General features: G+C 38.9%; 1 protein-coding gene across 1 annotated transcript in view; it reads left to right on the plus strand.

Moving 5' to 3' along the window:
- NALCN (sodium leak channel, non-selective) overlaps positions 1-19,072 on the plus strand; it is a 287,262-nt gene that overhangs the window by 24,119 nt on the left and 244,071 nt on the right. The window contains exons 4-6 of the mRNA XM_040991012.1: positions 5,690-5,773; positions 6,977-7,116; positions 7,208-7,336. Coding sequence (XP_040846946.1) covers positions 5,690-5,773; positions 6,977-7,116; positions 7,208-7,336 — 353 coding nt within the window. The remainder of the gene's footprint in view (positions 1-5,689; positions 5,774-6,976; positions 7,117-7,207; positions 7,337-19,072) is intronic.

The following is a 19,072-nucleotide window of genomic DNA, read 5'->3' on the forward strand; positions in this document are numbered from 1 at the left end:
TTGGTAATAGTACAGTCTACATTAATTTCATACATAATAGATAACATAATATTTATGAAATTATGTACAATAAGCCCAGAATCTTTATTTTTCAAAACAAAAGCATAGGAGCTGTGGCTTTGCAGCATTGATCAGTACTTATATTGACCTATTGGTTTCCTGGTATCTTAAAGGGTTGTAGATAAATGTAAAACATTTAAGATATTTGTAACTTAAGGTGCTATAGAGTGCAACGCAAATACAACAGAATATTCTACTCTAAAGCTCATGCATAATTCTTACCATTTCATTTAATTATTTGACCACTGTTTGTTAAACACTGAAAATATACTCTTAACTGCCATGGGAGAAGGGAAATGGACAAGACCAAGCAGAGCCTCTGGTCAAAGAAATTCCTGGCCACTTTGTGGGATGAATTGCACATACACAGGAATCATCATTTTCTACATAAAGTATGATGCTGAAAAACATTTCTATGAATACAGTGACAGAAAGTGAGAGACTATTTCCACTAATTTGAATGGTACCTATATCATGGAATCGCCCTGTATCAGCTATGTAATAATCCAAATGGTGTATTTCTGCATGATAAAAATTTATTTAGGACACTACTCAGTTATTTAAGTTTACCATATAAATAATTTTATACAATTATTTGTGTAAAAAACATTTTGTAAATAGAAAGAAAATAACATATTAAATTACTGTCTACCGTATTTCATGGAATTGCTGATGTCAGCAATGGTAAGAAGATAATAACATCATTTGGTAGGTTCACAGGGCTATAAAAATTGTAAATGCTGTTAATTATATTTTGATTTTAACATTGCAATTACTGCATTGATTGCAAGATGCATCCTAAAGAAACCCGGGAAGAATTTAGTGATGTACCATTATTAAACAGGTAAGTGGCATAACGATGCAGCCCAAAGGAGAATGGTAGAGATTACTCATATTCATATATAATCTTTGGAGGGATTCATGGACAACTTAGATGTCTTCCCAAGTACAAATACAGATTCATTATAGCTGCTCGTCTAGTTTTATAGTGACTTGAGGGCCAAATAGGTTTCCAATATTGGTAGAGTAAGAATCCAGGTAATGTATAATAGGCCAGTGTTTTGTGCAGGTGTTTTATAGTGACCTGTACAAACATAAAGGGAGGCGGGATTATCCACAAAAAAAGGAGAAAATATGCTTGAGGAGCCTACAGAAGGCATAAAGAAGGGGGAAATTGATGTGCTGCTGTGAATGATAAGTAGGTGAGGTCTCCAGCAAGGGGCCAAAAGAAGGCCAATGAAGAGTTGCATAGAGAAAAGGCCAAGATGCTGAGCGTGGAGCAGTCTGGCGTTTTAGAGAATGCTTAAACAGTCAGAGGAATCAGGTGTGGAATGCACAAGGAGCAGCTGGAGCAGCTGGGAGTGCAATGGACCATTGTGGAAGCACTGGCACACTCTGCCAGACCTGACTTCATTCTGTGGTCAGTTAAGCACATTGGGGATTTTAATGTGAGAGTGTCACAATCTGATTTATGTTTGAGAAGTTTGCTCTGGAGGTAAGATGCTGGATGCATAGCTGGAGAGAGAAATGGAAGCAGTGAGTCCTATCAGCAAGAGCTGCCCTTACGCACGTTATTGTTGTTGTTAGAAAGACTTGTGTGTCTTAAGGATTTCCAATATCTCCAAACTTGAAATCATCTTCCAATGAATTCCAACTTCCCAATAATCTGCTTCTAATTGCCTCCCCACTAATTCCTTTTCCCAGAAGCGTTCTAGCTCCCTGAATCCCTAGAGGTAAAAGTAAGCCATCTGGATGATGTATTGTTGTGGAGTGGGGTTGTTGTGCTGGGTTGCTGTGGAGCATTCCATGTCTTTCATACTGAGAATTCTGCCGACAGTTCTAGGTTGTCTATATTTCATCTGGCAGTAGACCGAGGTAGAGGTAGCACATATCCTTAGAGCACTCTTGAAGTAATAAATAATAATGCTAAGAGGCAGTGAAACATGGGCTGTGGGCCTGTGGGACAACCAATCATGTGCTCACCCAATTATCCCAGAACATATTCTTTTGTGACTATAAATATGTCCCTGTGAATAAGTTTGGTTTCTTTGCTTGTGAGACTCTTGAATGGCACTTGAAGTTCCTCCCTTTCACTGTGTAACTGATTGGCAGCATCTGTGTATTCACCTTTATGAAACTCAACAGATGGCTCTTGAATGACAGCTCACCAGCAATCAGCTCCTTTTTGCCCGTAGCTCAGACACTCTGCCCTCTATTTCTTGTTGATGCAACAAACAAATTAAAACCTTTCTTTCCTACTTGAGTTACTTAAATGACTCAATTACTGCTGGGAAATCATCTCTGTTAAGTTTTCCTGGAAGCAGGGAAAAAAACAATTAATGGCTTACAAATATTACAGTTCATGCATTAACAGTAGGATTTTAAAGGATCTACAAATACTTTCGAATTCAGTCTTAGCAAATTTCATTTAATTATGGTTACAGCTTTGAAAATATATGTGCAAAGAAATTATTTAATAAAACTTTCAGACACAAAATGTAATCTAAGATTATATTTCAAACTGCCAGTTTTTAGTCTGTACTCCTTTTTATTACTGAAAGATATTTAAGCTTACTGTTGTTTAATGATCATTGGCAATGATTAATATGATAGCAGTGCTTGTTCCTACCAATTCAATTGAATTGAAAACTCCATTGTGGCACAAAAAATATACAAGCCAAGTCTGTTTCTGTCTGGGTGGCAAGTCTGGTTTAGGTGAACTTTTCTCATCTAGGACGCATCCCAATGGTGATCACCTTTGTCCTCTCGTGATCATACGGGCAGAACCTTAGTCTATGATGTTAAGCCTTTTTCAGCTCTTTGTCATGTGGTGTTAGGGGCATCTTTCTGAATGATCAATATGAAAGGGTATTATAGGTTGTCAGGAAGGAAAAGAAGGAGGAAAGAAGGAGGAGACTTGGGGAAAAAGTTGATTAATGAAGCTATGCTAAAGCATAATAAAGTTTAAGAAATTCTGAGGTCCTATTCCATAGTAGGTGACCATAGATCAATGATAATGTACTGTATATTTCTCTCAAAAACAAAAAATCCCCAAAGATAGGATTTGGGATGTTTTAAAATGAAAAAAAAAAAGTTAAGCCTTGGAGGATAATATAGCTCTACTGAATATTAATAAAAATATATAGCATTTCTGGGGCTGGTGTTGTAGTGTAGCAGGCCTGGTTGGCATCCATTATGGACACTGGTTTGTGTCCTTGCTGCTCCACTTCCAATCCAGCTCCCTGTTCATGCCTGGGAAAGCAGTAGAGGATGGCTCAGGCCTTGGTGTCCCTGGACCTGCATGAGAAACCCAGAAGCTCCTGGAGCTTGACTTCAGATTGGCCCATAAGCCTGGAGGTAAGGTGCCTCTCAGAAGGAGAGAGGGAGAGACACCAAAGGTTTGAGGGAAGGTCTTCCGCTTTTTAGCCTTTCCTGACCCCTCCTTGTTGGGCGGGAACCCATAGGTAACGGTTCTCCATTGGTGGTCTCTTAACCAGTTGGGAAATCGGTGCCACCCACTCGAAGGTGTGGCCAAGACTTCGGCAGACTTAGAAGGTCTCAATTTTAAGTAAGTGAAACAACAAGTAAATAAAAGAAATAAAGTATCAATGCTGTTTTGAAAATTTATAAGCTCATCCAATTGGGGTGGCTCTGTATTCAATAATATATATTTTCTATTTTTCCTGTCTAACATTTAGTTATTAATTGTTCCAACTTTCAAAATGTTCTCTTCTGTGTCCCATAACATTTCAACTTTTGTGTTTGGAATCCTTTGCATTTTTTAAAAGGTCACCACAATGTGTAATTTTAAAATTAAGTGTTTTTCTTTCTCTTTTTGTTCAATGTACATAAATAATCTCTACCATATTTTAAGGTTTTATGAAGGTCAGTTTGAAAATATGCATTTTTATTTTCCTTCATAACACTTACTGACATAGAATATTCACAGGGTATGTATTTTACACTTTAGGTAATTAATTGTAACCTGGAACAAAATTGGATTCAGCAAAAGCTCCATTTTAGGTTGAATTGTATATATAGATTATGACTCTATGTGAAGACTCACTCAGAAACCCAATTAATTGTGTGTTCTACAAGTGAAATATGTGCTTATATTAAAAAAAATGCTCCCAGAAATTTTGAAAACAACTTAACATCCTTTATTGTTGCATGTTTTGTGTGTGTATGTGTTAATGCCTGTATCAACCTGGCAGTATTCTAAAACAGTACTTGTGTCCTCCTTCACTATGAATCACCTCCTGATAAACACGACAAGTTAATAGGGTCATTTTCCCTGTTACCAAAACCAACCCACGTTGTTTGCTTCCATATCTCTTTTGAGTGTTTTCATATTTATGAGTCGCTAAGTTTGGTTGATGATCTTGCCACTTGTAAGTGCTTTTTGAGGGCAAACTATCATAGTGTCTTCCTCAACTCTCCATTGAATTGATCTTCTCATCTTCTCTACCATTTTTATAGCTGTGTATAGAAATTATCCTGCCATTAAGCATAAGTGGAATGCGTTTACACCTGTTTTTCTACAAGAGTGTGGGTAGTGGTATGGGTGTGTGTCTTAACAAGACGTTGTTCCTGCTCTTCTGTGAAATGGGTACTTAACTACATTTATTAAGTCACTCTAGACTTTGTGTCTGGTTCTGATCACTTTCATGAGATACTTTTTAATACCATTAGTTTTGTAAACAATTAGTTATTTCTGAAAACTTCTCAAAGGAATAGTTTGATAACTCATCTCTTACTTATAGTGGAAAATTACAGAAGTTATTTTAGTTTCCTAAATATCCTGCAAGATATTTTTCCAATTTCATTAAAATCCTGGCAACCTGTGCCTATTTGTTTTCTTAGCAGGTTCAATCAGAGTTTAATTTTAATTTTGCCTATGACAGGATTTAGAGCCCAGTTATATAGATAACTGTAGAACTAGTGGTTTACCAAGATAGTCTTTAGAGGAAAAACACCTTTCAATTTAAGATTCGTAATTCTAATCTCATGAATGTTTCATATTATTTTATTAATCCAAGGGGAATTTTTTTAATATTTTCACTTTATTCAAATATACATCCAAATGATACAAATATATTCCTTATTTAAAACAATAAAGGCAGAGTATCTTCTTTATCTGTCTTTTGTATGAATAATGTCAAAATTAAGGTCATTATATGTTCTCTTTGAAAATTAAGGAAAATATTTTCACTTTCTTTTTTTAGTTTGCAGAGAATTCCTGGTTAATTTGTTCTTCAATTGGGATTGATCAACCCCATTAAGGACTTTTGTGTTGATGTTGATTATTGTGGGTTCTCAAACCCGGCTGGCAGCTAGCCTTTCAAAAGGATGATCTGGGTTCTTAGAAGGTGGAGCACATGTGACAGGGCCAGAGAAACAGGGGATTTCTCCTTCCCATTATTTTAAAATTTAACACCCAGGTTCTGCAGTTGCTTCCCTCTTGAGTAGTGCCCTTTGAAACATTTGAAGTCTTCCTTTTGAAAAGCTGTTCCATTATGATACAGAAAATGCAGATTGCCATTGCTGGATTCATAGGTCAGTATCCTCACCAGAGATGTTTATTTTTAATATTTGATCACCTGATAATGCCTTCTAAATTTGTTTGTAGGGGGATAGTTCCTATGTGAAAGATCGCTGGTGTGTTTTTGATGGATTTATGGTCTTCTGCCTCTGGGTTTCATTGGTGCTACAGGTACTGAAACATTTTCGAAATGTTTTGAAATGGAGAGTCTCCAAAATGAGTATTAGTTTTTACTGAAGCTTTAAAGAGAGAAGTTGAAGAATATGTATCAAATGTTATTATATAATACTCTGCAGCATTATGTTTATTTCAAATGTTGACAGAAAAGTTTAATTTTAATTATTGTTGCTTACAGTTGCAAGCATTTTTCAGTAGCTATTGGACAGCAGTGCTCTAGGAAATTATCTTTTCTTAAGCATCTCTAAAACTATATTCATTGAAATAAAGAAAATGGTAGGAGATACTTCTGAATTTATGACATAAACATGAAATTTAGAAATCAAAGTTCTAGTCTATTGGGTAACTAAATCCTAGTTAAAAGCAACTTAGTAGCTATAAGTAGGATACATGTTGGTCAACATAAAATACTAGTTGCTGATACAGCATAAGGGGAGGGATTTCTTCCCAAGAATTCTTTTAGGCATAATTTTGCACTTAATTTACCAAAGTAGCTTTATACTTTTTATTTGATTTGCTCTTGAGAAGAAAACACGAGATCTAACCTCTGTAACAATTGTTTACATGTACAATCTGTTGATGACAGATATATTACATGGCGAATCTAGAGCATTTTTCATCTACTCATTAAATATTCAGAATGAATAAGTTCATAGTCCATTCTGCCGGCTCTTCTTGGTGTTTGTTCATAAGCTGTCCTTCCTTATCTTTATAACATTCATCTCTCCAGTGATCTGAGTGCATCCCACACACTAATGCCTTCCACTTAATAGCCACTGTTTTAGATAAGTTTCCTAATGATCAGTTTCCCTGTCAGTAGATGACAAAATTGTCTTTTGTCATAATATTTTTAACACTCCATTACTGATTTTCTAAAAATTAAAAAAAGCTTTGTCAACAAATGGTAATGAGGAAGATGCAGCGTATTTATTCTACTACCTACGTTACACTCGTTTTGTAATGAACACTGTGCCTGAATGAGCTGGATGGAAAATGAACAGGATTAATATCACTTCCATCAGTTTGTATATTTGTTCCAACATCAAATTGTATGCAGAAGAAGCTTAATTTTGTTGGAAAGCAATGCAGATTCTAGGTCCAGGGAAAACTTCCTTCTACTGTTATCTGCATAACCCAAGACTATAAGCAATGCTAAGGGGAAGATCTAAACTTGTTCCTTTGCATCTTGATTTGTAGGTATTTGAAATTGCTGATATAGTTGATCAGATGTCACCATGGGGCATGTTGCGGATCCCCCGGCCTCTCATTATGATCCGAGCATTCCGGATTTATTTCCGATTTGAGCTGCCAAGGACCAGAATTACAAATATATTAAAGTAAGCACTGCTTTTGCCTAGGTTGGGAGCAGGGGGCAGTTTGTGAAAATAATGCCCATTTTATCAATTTGGCCTACTTCTTTTTTCCCAGGCGATCAGGAGAGCAAATATGGAGTGTTTCCATTTTCTTGCTCTTCTTTCTACTTCTTTATGGAATTTTAGGAGTTCAAATGTTCGGGACATTTACCTACCACTGTGTAGTAAATGACACGAAGCCAGGGTAAGTTTTTCTGTTAATTACACTTTCATCTGAGTGATGAACAAGGATATTTGTGAATTTGAGTGTTTATGTACTTACACTTTGTGTTTTCTCAGTACTGGTCCATCCAACTTGTAAAAGGCAGATTTCAAGTCATGCTGGATGGAAAAATGTACATGACGGGAGAGTAGATTGAACACATTCAGACATTTAGAAAACCACCTCAGAATGGCCAAATGGTAATACTTTGATGAAAATGTCAAGATACTAGAGTGGCTTAGATACTAGAGGATAGTACTTTCGGTATAGGGAGAACCCTTTGCTTTTCTTATGAGGCTGATCCCTGTTGATGTATCACGTAAGGAAAGGAGTGGTACCAGCCAGAAACCGAAGGGATGCTGGCCCCAGGACATTTACAGGGCCATTTGGAGTGTGCAATTAGAGGTACAACAGTTACAGCTTTGGCATTTCAGCATCTCAAGATTGGGAGGGGCAGAATTATTGCTCCTTCTGTATTCAGACTTGGAGCAGGAATTGCTGGCTTGGTTTATGGGCACTCTTCTATAAATCACAGAAAGAAAAATTCTTGATACAAATCCTAGCAAGTTAATGTAAAACATTTTATTAAGTTCAGAGGAGATTATAAGTAGTCATTCATCTTCAAGAACATTTTAATGTTTATATGCATTTACAAACCCACTGAGTATATAAAGGGCATGGAGTTCGAAGAACTGGAAACTGCTACTTCGGCGCTTCAGGACTTTTTCAGAGTGTGTATGTGCTTGTGCAAAGGAAATGTAGACAAATGACAGCTAAGTGAATGTTCTTATGAATAATCTTGGTTATGTGACTCGTATACACTGTTTGGTTCATTCTTTTAAGTGGATATTACAGTGACACACACTTCCTGAGGTTGTCAAGAAAATTAAACGAGCGGCTTGGTGAAGGCGTTAGTTAAATGTGTGGCACGTAAGAAGCCGCTCTGCATGCTGCTTGTCTTTGCTTGGTGTCGTTCAGGTGCATGGTGAGTGTGTGCTGTGTGACTTCTGATGCCGCAACACAATGTCCTGAGCACCGCAGAGTGTGCTTGTTGTCTGTCCCTCTGCCCCGTGATGGGATGTGAGTATGCCAGGATAGAGACTTTCTTCTCAGGTGATTTTAGTGTAAGCAGTATATGCAAGGCTCTCAGAAAACAGGAGAGAATGCAGTAAGCTTCCAAAGCATTAGTGCAGTTTCACTGTCTGAATGTCAACTTCCAAAGCATTAGATATGGCTGTCCTAATTATTGTTTTTCTTAATTGGTAAGCAGTTGAATGTATATCATTTATATTTAAAAATGTGTTAGGATTGGGAACAGACACCATGTGGTAATACACAATATTTTGTTGAAAGAAAAAGCTTATTTTTCAACCTTTTAATATAATTTTTATTTTAGCATCATGTGAGTGAATCATTCATTCAAAAATATTTTTAGTTGACAGGAAAAAAAAAGTACTAACCTCATTTTCACTCCCTATTTTTCTTCCGAAATACTCTTGGGAAGTAACTTTATGATAACCACTTTCTGAGATTAGCATTTTTTTTTCTATTGCTACACTGCATCTCGTGTTTTAGTACTTAATGAATACATCTCAAAGGAATTGGTTGCTTTTCTACATCAGAATTTAAATTATTGTGGAACTTACCTCATTTTTTTCTTCTGCTTCTGTTGACCTTTCCCAATTTAATATTTTGTTTTCTAGGAGGGTAGGGGTCAACTTATATTCTTACTTTAGTGGTTAGAGTAGCTATTGGCATTTTATTTGCAGTCTTAGAAAAGCTCTCAATATTTCCAGTAAGTATAATGCTAGTTGTAAAAATTTAAAACTAAGGACATTTCAATATTACAATTACTAATCAATAATGTGTACCGTATTTTTTGTCATTGAAATATTGAAGTTAGAATATGCATTTTTATTTTATTCTGCTGACATGGTAAGCTGCACAATTAATTTTTGAATATTAAACCAATATTTAATTTTGGAGTATAGCTAATTTAGTCATGCCATATTCCTTCTTATATACTGTAAGGTTTGATTTGCTAATTCTTTTATTACAAATTAGTCCAGCTCCTTGCTTGTGGCCTGGAAAAGCAGTTGAGGACAGCCCAAGGTCTTGGGACCCCGCACCTGTGTGGGAGACCTGGAAAAAGCTCCTGGCTCCTGGCTTTGGGTCAGCTCAGATGCTGCTGTTGTGATCACCTGGGGAATGACTCAGTGGATGGAAGATCTTTTTTTAAAAGAAAGTTCATTTTTTTCTCAAGAGAAATATTGCTTTTTTAGTTTCATTGAAAACTGATTTATTCAACACATTATGCATTAAGTGCAATGTATTATATCCTATAAATGCATACAATCCACATTAATCATTTTTTTTAAATTTTAAGATTGTGAAAATGCTGTCCAACCTGATTTGGCCTCCACACATTGTAGTCTTTACCATTTAGATACAAATGACTGAATGATGTTAGCAGAGGTAGAGGCAGGCACTTGGCCTAGTGGGGAAACTCAGATTGGGATACCTCTTCCTATAACAAAATACCTGGGCTTGGGGCCCAGTGAACTTACCATTCCAGCTTCCAGCTATCACAGCGGCCAGGAGGCAATGCTGACTGTTCAAAGCAGTCAGGTCCTGCTGCCAACCAGGGGAGACCCAGGCTCAGTTCCCAGCTTCTGCTTTTAGCAGGGCCTAAGCCCTGAACATTGTAAGCATTTGATAGTACAGCGATAAATGGGAATATTCTTCCCCTCTCTTTCTCAAATAGTTTTAAACATTTTTTAAAATAAGCAAACATATATTTGAATGCCTTTTTACGTGATTAGAAAACCTGTATAAAAATCTAGACTTTTAAAAAGTATTTTTAAACAGAAGACTTAACATTGATATCCTTTAAAATTTATTTATTCCTGTTGATTTAGAGAGAGACCAAGACAGACAGCTAAACAACCTTCTAGATGCCCACAAAGACCCTATATTACAATGTGGCAGAAGCTGGGTGCCAGGAACTCTGTCCAGGTCTCCTACTTGGGTGGCAGAGCCCAAGCGCTTGCATAATTACTGCCTGTCTCTGAGGATGTGCATCAGAGAATGCAGGGATTGAGGGGGGAGCTAAGATTCCAGCCCAGACCATGTGGGTGTCCCAGTGTTCTAATCACCAGGCAAGATGCTTACCCAACAGTCAGAGTGGTTTGTGGTGGAAGAAGTTAGACTTAATGTAGTTCACCTTGCAAGAACTAGCCATGTAGCATTCATCGTTGTTTTCTTGTCTCTTCTTCTTCTTACATTATGAGGTCACTGATAAAACGTACAGTGAAGGGAGGAGAGGACATTGTGTCATATTTATCCCTTATCCCTTATACCTAGCACCATGCCCCAGCCCAGAGTAGGTGCTAGTGTCTATTTGCCAAAGGCGTCAGTCATGACATGTTTAAACGGATACTATAATAACAGGACACATTTATAAAGAAGAGGACATAAAAAAGAACAGAAGGGAATGAAAAGGGTTAATAATGTGAGTGCGGTGAAATGATTAAATTATATAAAAGCAACGTTTAAAACAGAAAAAGCAGTGAATCGATACAAATGTAGGGAGGGAAAATTGAAGGAAGCAGTGAGTAAGAGGGGTAACTGTGTGGGTGAAGGAAGAGACAAATGTGTGGAAGAAACTCTGTAGGCAGTTTCTGTTTTATTTCTTAAGTGTATGTAGGCTGCAGAATATGTCTAGCTTCTGCCATGAGTGAATATGAAAATGGAAAAAAAGAGATTGTGTGGGTGGAAGACAATGGGTGGGAAGTGAAGAACGGAGAAAAGTCTCCAGATAAGGAAGTAGTTGTGTTCTGTCTCCAACAGCACAAGAAACTAGCTTAATGTTGCTGTTTTTTTTAAAGCCAAGTCAGAAACTTGCTGATGTTGCTAGAATAGGGCATTGTGCCAGCAGGCTGAACCTAACATTGGCCCATCAGCTGTCTAACTGATTGGGATTAGATGCAGAAGCGTGCTATGAACCCGCAGCCCTGGAGTCACTGCTGTCGTACACTGTGTTAGCTGCATGCCATACTCAGTCCTGGGAAATGAGTATCACCGAAGAAATATGCGAGGACCTCTTGCACCCTGAATATTGTTCAAGCTCATTATCCTAAAAATAGGGTTCATCACGAAGAACTTCATCCATGTTGGCAGAATATTTGGTGCTTGAGACATAATAGTTGTGATGGAATGTTTCATTTTTTCTCTTTCCCAGTTTTGTAAAATCTACCCAATATTATGCACACATATGTGATTCTTAATTTATTATTTGAGAGTAGTGCACTGGCTTCATGGTAATAATGTTGATCACAAGCAGTGTTTTTATAGGTTTAAGGATTCATTTCAAGAACCACTCACTCACTACACTTCTCTTTCAATTTACAGTTTGGTATTACTGTTATAATGCCCCACACATAAGCAGGAAAACCTGTCAACGCCATTTTGCCGTTAGCTCTAAGCAAGACTTCAATTTATTTTATTTTTATATTCTCATAAAAATATCCAGACTAGAAATGAAACACCGTACAGCCCAATTCTTTAAAAACTTACTCAACTTTCTTTTGCTTCTTTGTGTGGCTTTTAAATCATGAGTTTTAAAATCACAAAATCCAGTCATTTGCCACAGCATGGATGAAGTGGAGGACGTTTTGTGTTGTAGTCAGGCATGGAATAGACTTAAGATGGTATGGCCAGACTTACGTATGGGGCCATAGAAGACGGCAGTGCAATACTGCTTATCAAACTTTGTGGGTTGGCGGGGAAAGAGAGACAGTGAGAGAGGAGGGAGTTTGTGGTCAAAGAGTTTATGGTTTCAGCTTGATAGGAAAAGCAAGTTTCAGGTTGAATGATAATGAATATTTCAAAATAACTAAGGATAAATTCAAATATATATGAACACAAAATGTTAAGTGAGACAATGGATATACCGGCTTGATCTAATCATTCAGCATAGTATGCTGAGATCAAAACATCATCATTGTGCTCCGTAGATGTAATACAGTTGTGATTTTGCTGTGAAAATTAACATCAACTTTAAAAAAAAAAGTGTTTGGAGTTAGATCCTAAGCTAGGCTGTGGTGATGGCGTTACAGCTGTCCGTGTTGCTAGGTAGCAGCTTGGTCTGCTTTCTGTTGCTGTCCCGGAGTCTGCGTTGCTGAGTTGCACCATGTTCTATAGCCTACCACCAGGAGTTTCCAGATCAGAAATTGGTGCATGATGGGTTTCACAGTTGATCACAGCTTCGAAGCAAGCAGGATTGACTCATTTCATGCAGTTTTTCTTTTAAATTGAATTTCTTTTAAGGCCTAGGGAAAGAGTTTTTAGCTGTGTCTTCAGTAGCATTAACTAGCACAGCTTTAGATCCCTCCTCAGTAATGGATGGCAACCTGAGGCAATTATGGGAACAGGAATAGGATTTGATAGCAAAGCATTTTCATTTCCTAAAGAAAGTTTTTTTTTTCTTTTTTTTTGAGATCAGTGTCTTATGGCAGAAACAGGTGCTATGACATGCCAAATGTGGGGCTGGAGTCTCCTTGGAGTTGACGAGGAGCCTGTAAAAATGAGCTGGCAGGAGAAATAGGAAAGATAAAGATGTACCCGAAACCTTCTCATCATTGCTGAGAAAAGAGAACTGGATTCATAGCCTAGGGCCACGTGTAGAATCCTATAGCCAAGCATGGGATTATTCCAATGACTTAATCAGAAGAAAATATAATGATAAGTATGTGAAAGTTTGACACAGACAGGATTCAAACATGAGTTCACATAAATGTTTGTGATGACTGAACCATTAACTTCAAGACCGGGCATCGCTCCTAGCTTTCCTTCTCATCTTTAGGAATTTCAATTCAGCAACAGATTCAATGGTGACCTTCCTGGGGCAACTTGCAGGAAGTGTGGAAATTTATAAAATATAAAATTTTTAAAATTGGAATAAGGCCAACATAAATTTGAAACTTGAGTGGTTTGCTATTGGTGACTAAGATAGAATTTTGGTTGGCTTTTGATGTGCTTGCAAAATACACAGGCTATTGTTTTATAAATTCTGCTCATAAAATTATGAGCATTTTATTTGTTGACAGAGATGTTTGGAGAAATAAAAATAGGAACATAGTAAAATTTAGACTAATCAGTTTTAATAAATTCAGGAAATAATTTGAAAGAGAGCAAGAGCACTCAAGTCCTCCGTTAACTCTCCAAATACTTGCCAGAGCTGGGACAGCCAGGCCAAACCCTGGAGCTGGAAGCTCCATCCGAGTCCTGGGCGGCAGAACCCAGTGATTACCGCTGTCACCTGCTGCCTCCCGGAGCGCACGTGCGCAGGAAGCTGAGCTTGGAGCAGAGCCACGTTCAAGCCGGAGACTCTGATGTGAATGCAGCATCCCAAGCGACCAACTGTGGCACCAAACCCACCTCTTAAATTAGAATTTCTATGGAGTTTATAAGGTGTGCTTTTCTGAAACATGATAAATCATCAGTTCTTCGTATTCTGCAAGGGTCAATGATGGCCTCTCGTTGACTTCAGTTTGAATTTCAGCTTCTTTTGGAAGAAGGGCAGGAACAGCTGTTCCGTCCACCCGTGTGGCCTGCACACAGTTGTCTGTCCAGCAGAAGGCATGACTACGTGCCACCATTGTTGCCTATTGGGAAAATGTTCTTCAAATAAGCTATTAAACTGCCTTGGGCATTCATGTAGAGTCTGAGTTAAAAGGATAACCACGTTGGTGAGTGTGCCTCAGGTAGTTTGCATTACGGCAGTTTTCAGAGCATTTTGGAAGGAATTATTCCTTTTACGTTTGCAATGCTGGAGGATAAGTAACACATATAGCTGGTAAACAAGAGATCAGTTTGCAAATCTAAGTCTGACGTCGATATCCATGCTTGTTTTGCCATTTGAGCAACTCCTACAATATTTTAATTGCACCTCAACAGACCTGTATACAAATGCAGACCCAGGCCCATATGCATAAACTGTTTATAATAGATGTAGTAAACCGTCTACCAAGGAAGACAATCAAATTTCCTTTTTATCCTGATTTCTTTCCTTATGTAGAGGTTATATAATGTTCAGTCTCATCTAAATGTATGAAATAGATATGTAATACATGTGTATTACTCTAGATTATTTATTTTATTCTGCATATCATATCTCTAAGATATGAACCACTTGAGCCACCAATTACATCAATCTTTCACATAACAAAATTTTTAACTTTTACATGAAAATTAATCCCAACTTGGTTTGTACCACAATAGCAAACCATTTGTGAGGGTCTTCATTCCAAGAAAAAGAAAACCTTGCAGTTCATAGGGTCTTAAAACTGATTTATTTGTTTTGGTTGATTACATAATAGCAGTTTTTAAAAGGTATATTTACTTTGAAGGAATTACAAGGGGCTGGAACAGTGATATATATAGTAAGCTAATTCTTTGCTGGTGGCATCAGCATCCCATTTGGCACCAGTTCATGTCCCAGCTTCTTCACTTCTTCTCCAACAACTTGCTTATGACTTGGGGAGAGAGTGGAGGCTGGCTCAAGTCTTTGGGTCCCTGCATCCACAAGGGATATCCAGAAAGAAACACCCACCCCTGGCTCCTGACTTTAGATCAGCTCAGCTCCAGTTGTTGCAGTCACTAGGCACTGAAACAGTGAATGGAACATCCTCGCTCTGTCTCTCCTCTTCTCTGCAAATCTGCCTTCTACATAAATATTTAAAAGAAAAGAATTACACACAGAGAGAATAATCTTCCCTTCCCTGGTCCTCTTCCCAGATGCTGCCAGTGTTGGGCCAGGCCAAAGCAGGGCCTAGAGTCTAAAGCTTTATCCAGGTCTCTTATGTGGTTGGCAGAGCCCAAATTCTTGAGTTGTCTTCTAGTGAGTGGTCTTCTCAGGCCATTGGCAGGGAGCTGGATAGGAAGTGGAGCAACCAGTACAGCAGCTGGAGCTCATGTATGATGTTGACATTGCAGGCAGCAGCTTTACTGGCTATGCCACCTTTTCTTATTTTATCTTAAGATATTCTATCACCTTAGAAGTTAAGGTAATATTATAGATTATAAAACCTTGATTTATTATTGTGGTAAACAGCCTGTATTGAACAACTCTAATTTTATCTCCTCCTCATCTCAAAACAACTTGCCAAGTTGTGTTCCATTTTCCACTCTGTTTTTTTTTTTTTATTGTTGTTAACATTGTATTATGTGATACAGTTTTATAGGCACTGGGGATTCCCCCCACCCCTCTTAACAGTCATAGAAAAGGGAGCTCAGCAAAGGGTGAAGCAACCCAGAGAAAGAGAGAAAGAGCTCGTGGGCTGCTAAGACAGAGTTCCACCTTGCTGCCTCGACACAGATGTCACTATTTCCATACATGATAATCCCCCTCATGTGTCCATCCAAAATGTTTGAATACAGTGTTTGATTTCCCTCTGGTTATAAGGAGAACATATTTAGGAAACAAATTCAAAATTTAGGAGTAAATGGGTAAGTGGTTACAATGACTAGAATTAAGTCTGAATTTGGAAATGGTGTAGTAGGATTGTACATCTAGATTTTTAAAAATGATTTATTTATGCATTTCAAAGACTAGGTGACAGAAGGAGGTAGAGATAGATGCAGGGAGAGAGAGAGTGTGTGTGGGTGTTATACTACTTATGGGTTCACTCCCTAAGTAGTCACAATGACCAGGATTGAGCCAGGCTGAAACTAGAATCCCTGAACTCCATCCAGGTATGCCAGAAGAATAGCAGGTGTTCAAGTACTTGGATCATCACTGCTTTCCCAGGTGCGTTTGTAAGACTAGAAATGGAGCAGCTAAGACTTGAACTGTCCCTCCAACATGGATGCCGGAGTATCAAGCAGTGGCTTAGCTCACTGAGCCACAGTCCCGGATCCTTGAATATGGATTGAGGAGCCCTACCAATTGCTCTCTCACACAGTCATGGCTAGAGTTGTTTGCTTGGAATCCATATTTAATAGTGTGATGGTATCTCAGGTTCAATTGACTGGCCTGCTTTCCCCCATGTTACAAACCACAACAGATTACATTTTGAAAATTAACTCCGAGGATCAAATCTCCTTAGGAAAGAGATATCACCTGACAAAATGCCAAAACTACTGATTCCAATCTGTTTCTGCATTGTCAGAGCTAGAATCTGATACTGAATTAGACTGGAAAATTAGTTTAAAATCTGCTTGTGCATGAAACTTCCAGATGTCTGTTTGAATCTCACACCACTGCCTGGCTCTTTAAAGGATACGTGTAGAGTCTGCCAATAAATAACAGGCTTCTTAGCCACTGCCTAGGGCTCTGTGCCAGGGATAATTTGAATTTCCTCTTCCCTTAAGGCTGTTTCCCTAGAAATGTCAAAAGAGCACCAAAGGTAATTAGAGCTCCTGGTCTTTCACTAAAAAGCAAGTTGTGGAGCAACTGTCTCCAAGTAATTCCTCCCCGAGTCTTCCATTTTTACTTCTAGCAATTCAATGGGGAAGTGAACTTTGTGGTTGAGGGAGAGCAAGGCCAGGGATGGAGACATATCCCAAATCCTCCCCTGAACATGACTTTTCATATTCTTACCTTTGGGAAGTCTCCTGGGTGCCACTTGGCCACTCCGAAAGGACAGAAGTCACAGGATGAAAATCGCTCCCCCTCTAGTTTGGAAACTCAAACCACAGGCAACAACCGTCTTTTGAGCATCTAATGTGTACAAAATATTTTTATATTCATAATAGCTAATTCATGATGGCCTCTCTTGGATGAGGCATTGAGATCCTCCTGACAAAGGGAAAGGAACAGCTCCTTGCTGTGCATGAATTAATCCCCCATATACTTACCTTCGGTCCTGGGAGCCTTGTTCTGTTGTACCAATTGACTCTAAGCATGTGACTCATCACCTTGGATCTTTTGGCCCATAAAGGACATGAAGCTGCATAATTAAAAAAGAAAAGAACTCTTCAAATGTAACAAGGTAAAATGAAAATTTAAAATATCTGTTAAAGGAAAGCATTATATTGAAGATTTATTTATTTTTTTTTGGAAAGTCAGATAAACAGAGAGGAAGAGACACAGATGGGAAGATCTTCTGTCTGCTGACTCACTCTCCCAGCGGCCGCAATGAATGGAGCTGAGCCAATCCAAAGCCAGGAGCCAGGCTGGGTCTCCCACGTGGGTACAGGGTCCCAAGGCCTTGGGCCATCCTCGACTGCTTTCCCAGGCTACAAGCAGGGAGCTGGACAGGAAGTGGGGCTGCCAGGATTAGAACCAGTGCCCATATGGGATGCTTGTGTGTGCAAGGCAAGGACTTTAGCCTCTAGGCTACTGCACCAGGCCCTAGCCACTATATCTTAAAATGATTTAAATTTCTTATTTTTTTTATCCATATCTGTAGTTTTATTTTTTTTAAGAAAAATGGCTTTGTTCTTCTTTGAAAGTCAGGGTCACAGAGAGAAAAAGAGAGGAATCTTCCATCCATAGGTTCACTCCCCACACTGGAGTAAAGCCAATCTACCAGCAGCCTGGAGCCTCTTCCAGGATCCCACATGGGTGCAGACGTCCCAAACACTGGGACCATCCTCTGCTCTTCTCCCATTAGCAGAGAGCTGGGTCGTAGGTGAAGCAATGGCCACCACTTCAGGACCCTGGGTCAATAGTGGGTGGGCGTTCCCCATCCCCAGGCGCTGGGGCTGTTGGGATGCTGGGTGTGGTCTCTCCCTTGTCTCTCCCTTCCCCACAGCAAAAAGAAAGAGAAAACTTGGAAACCATGACCACACCTACTTTTCCCTGATCCTCGATCCTTACCACCCTGATCAACTATGTAAGCATCATCTAAAAAAAAATTAAAAAAGAAAAAAGAAATGAAGCAAATGGGCACCCTTTTCTGATGCCAGTGCTGAAGACAGAGGCTTAGCCTACTGTGCCATTGCCCTGTCCCCTGTATCTGTAGTTCTTTTTTCTTTAAAGAGTTATTTTTATTTTTATTGGAAAGGCGGATATACCGAGAGGAGAGACAGAGAGGAAGATCTTCCGTCCGATGATTCACTCCCCAAGTGAGCACAACGGCCTATGCCGATCCGAAGCCAGGAGTCTCTTCCGGGTCTCCCACGCAGGTGCAGGGTCCAAGGCTTTGGGCCGTCCTCAACTGCTTTCCCAGGCCACAGGCAGGGAGCTAGAAGGGAAGCGGGGCTGCCAGGATTAGAACTGGCGCCCATATGGGATCCCGGGCGTGCAAGGTGAGGACCTTAACCACTGTGCCGTGGCCCTGGCCCCTGTATCTGTAGTTCTTACTGATTTCACCTGCTACGTCTTTCAGGAATGTGTGGGTGAAGGAGTGGAAAAGGCAGTATAATATTCAGTTTAATGATAAAGAGAAACTCTTCTAGAAAATGTGTCAGATTCGCTTGTTTATAAGAAGAGGTATTATGTCAATGTCCCTTCCTGCCTCAGACAATTTATCTTGTTTTGCAGCCCCACCAAATGTCTAGATAAAACCATTAAGAGTTCTCAAAAATCAATAAATAATTTATCTCTGCAAACAAGCTCCTTGCATTCCTGAGTGGGATTAGCTTTCTAAACCATCTAGCATTAGTCTTAACCAGGCCAGATCCTAGGAGTTTTTAATTCATCCTGATAAGGGGAGGCTGAATAGAGGTGAAAGCAAAGCCAGGTGATTCTCTGAAATGAACGTGGAAAAGCCA

Source organism: Ochotona curzoniae, unplaced genomic scaffold (assembly GCF_017591425.1).
Source record: "Ochotona curzoniae isolate NIBS_2020 unplaced genomic scaffold, NIBS_Ocur_1.0 contig_64, whole genome shotgun sequence".
NCBI lineage: Eukaryota > Metazoa > Chordata > Mammalia > Lagomorpha > Ochotonidae > Ochotona > Ochotona curzoniae.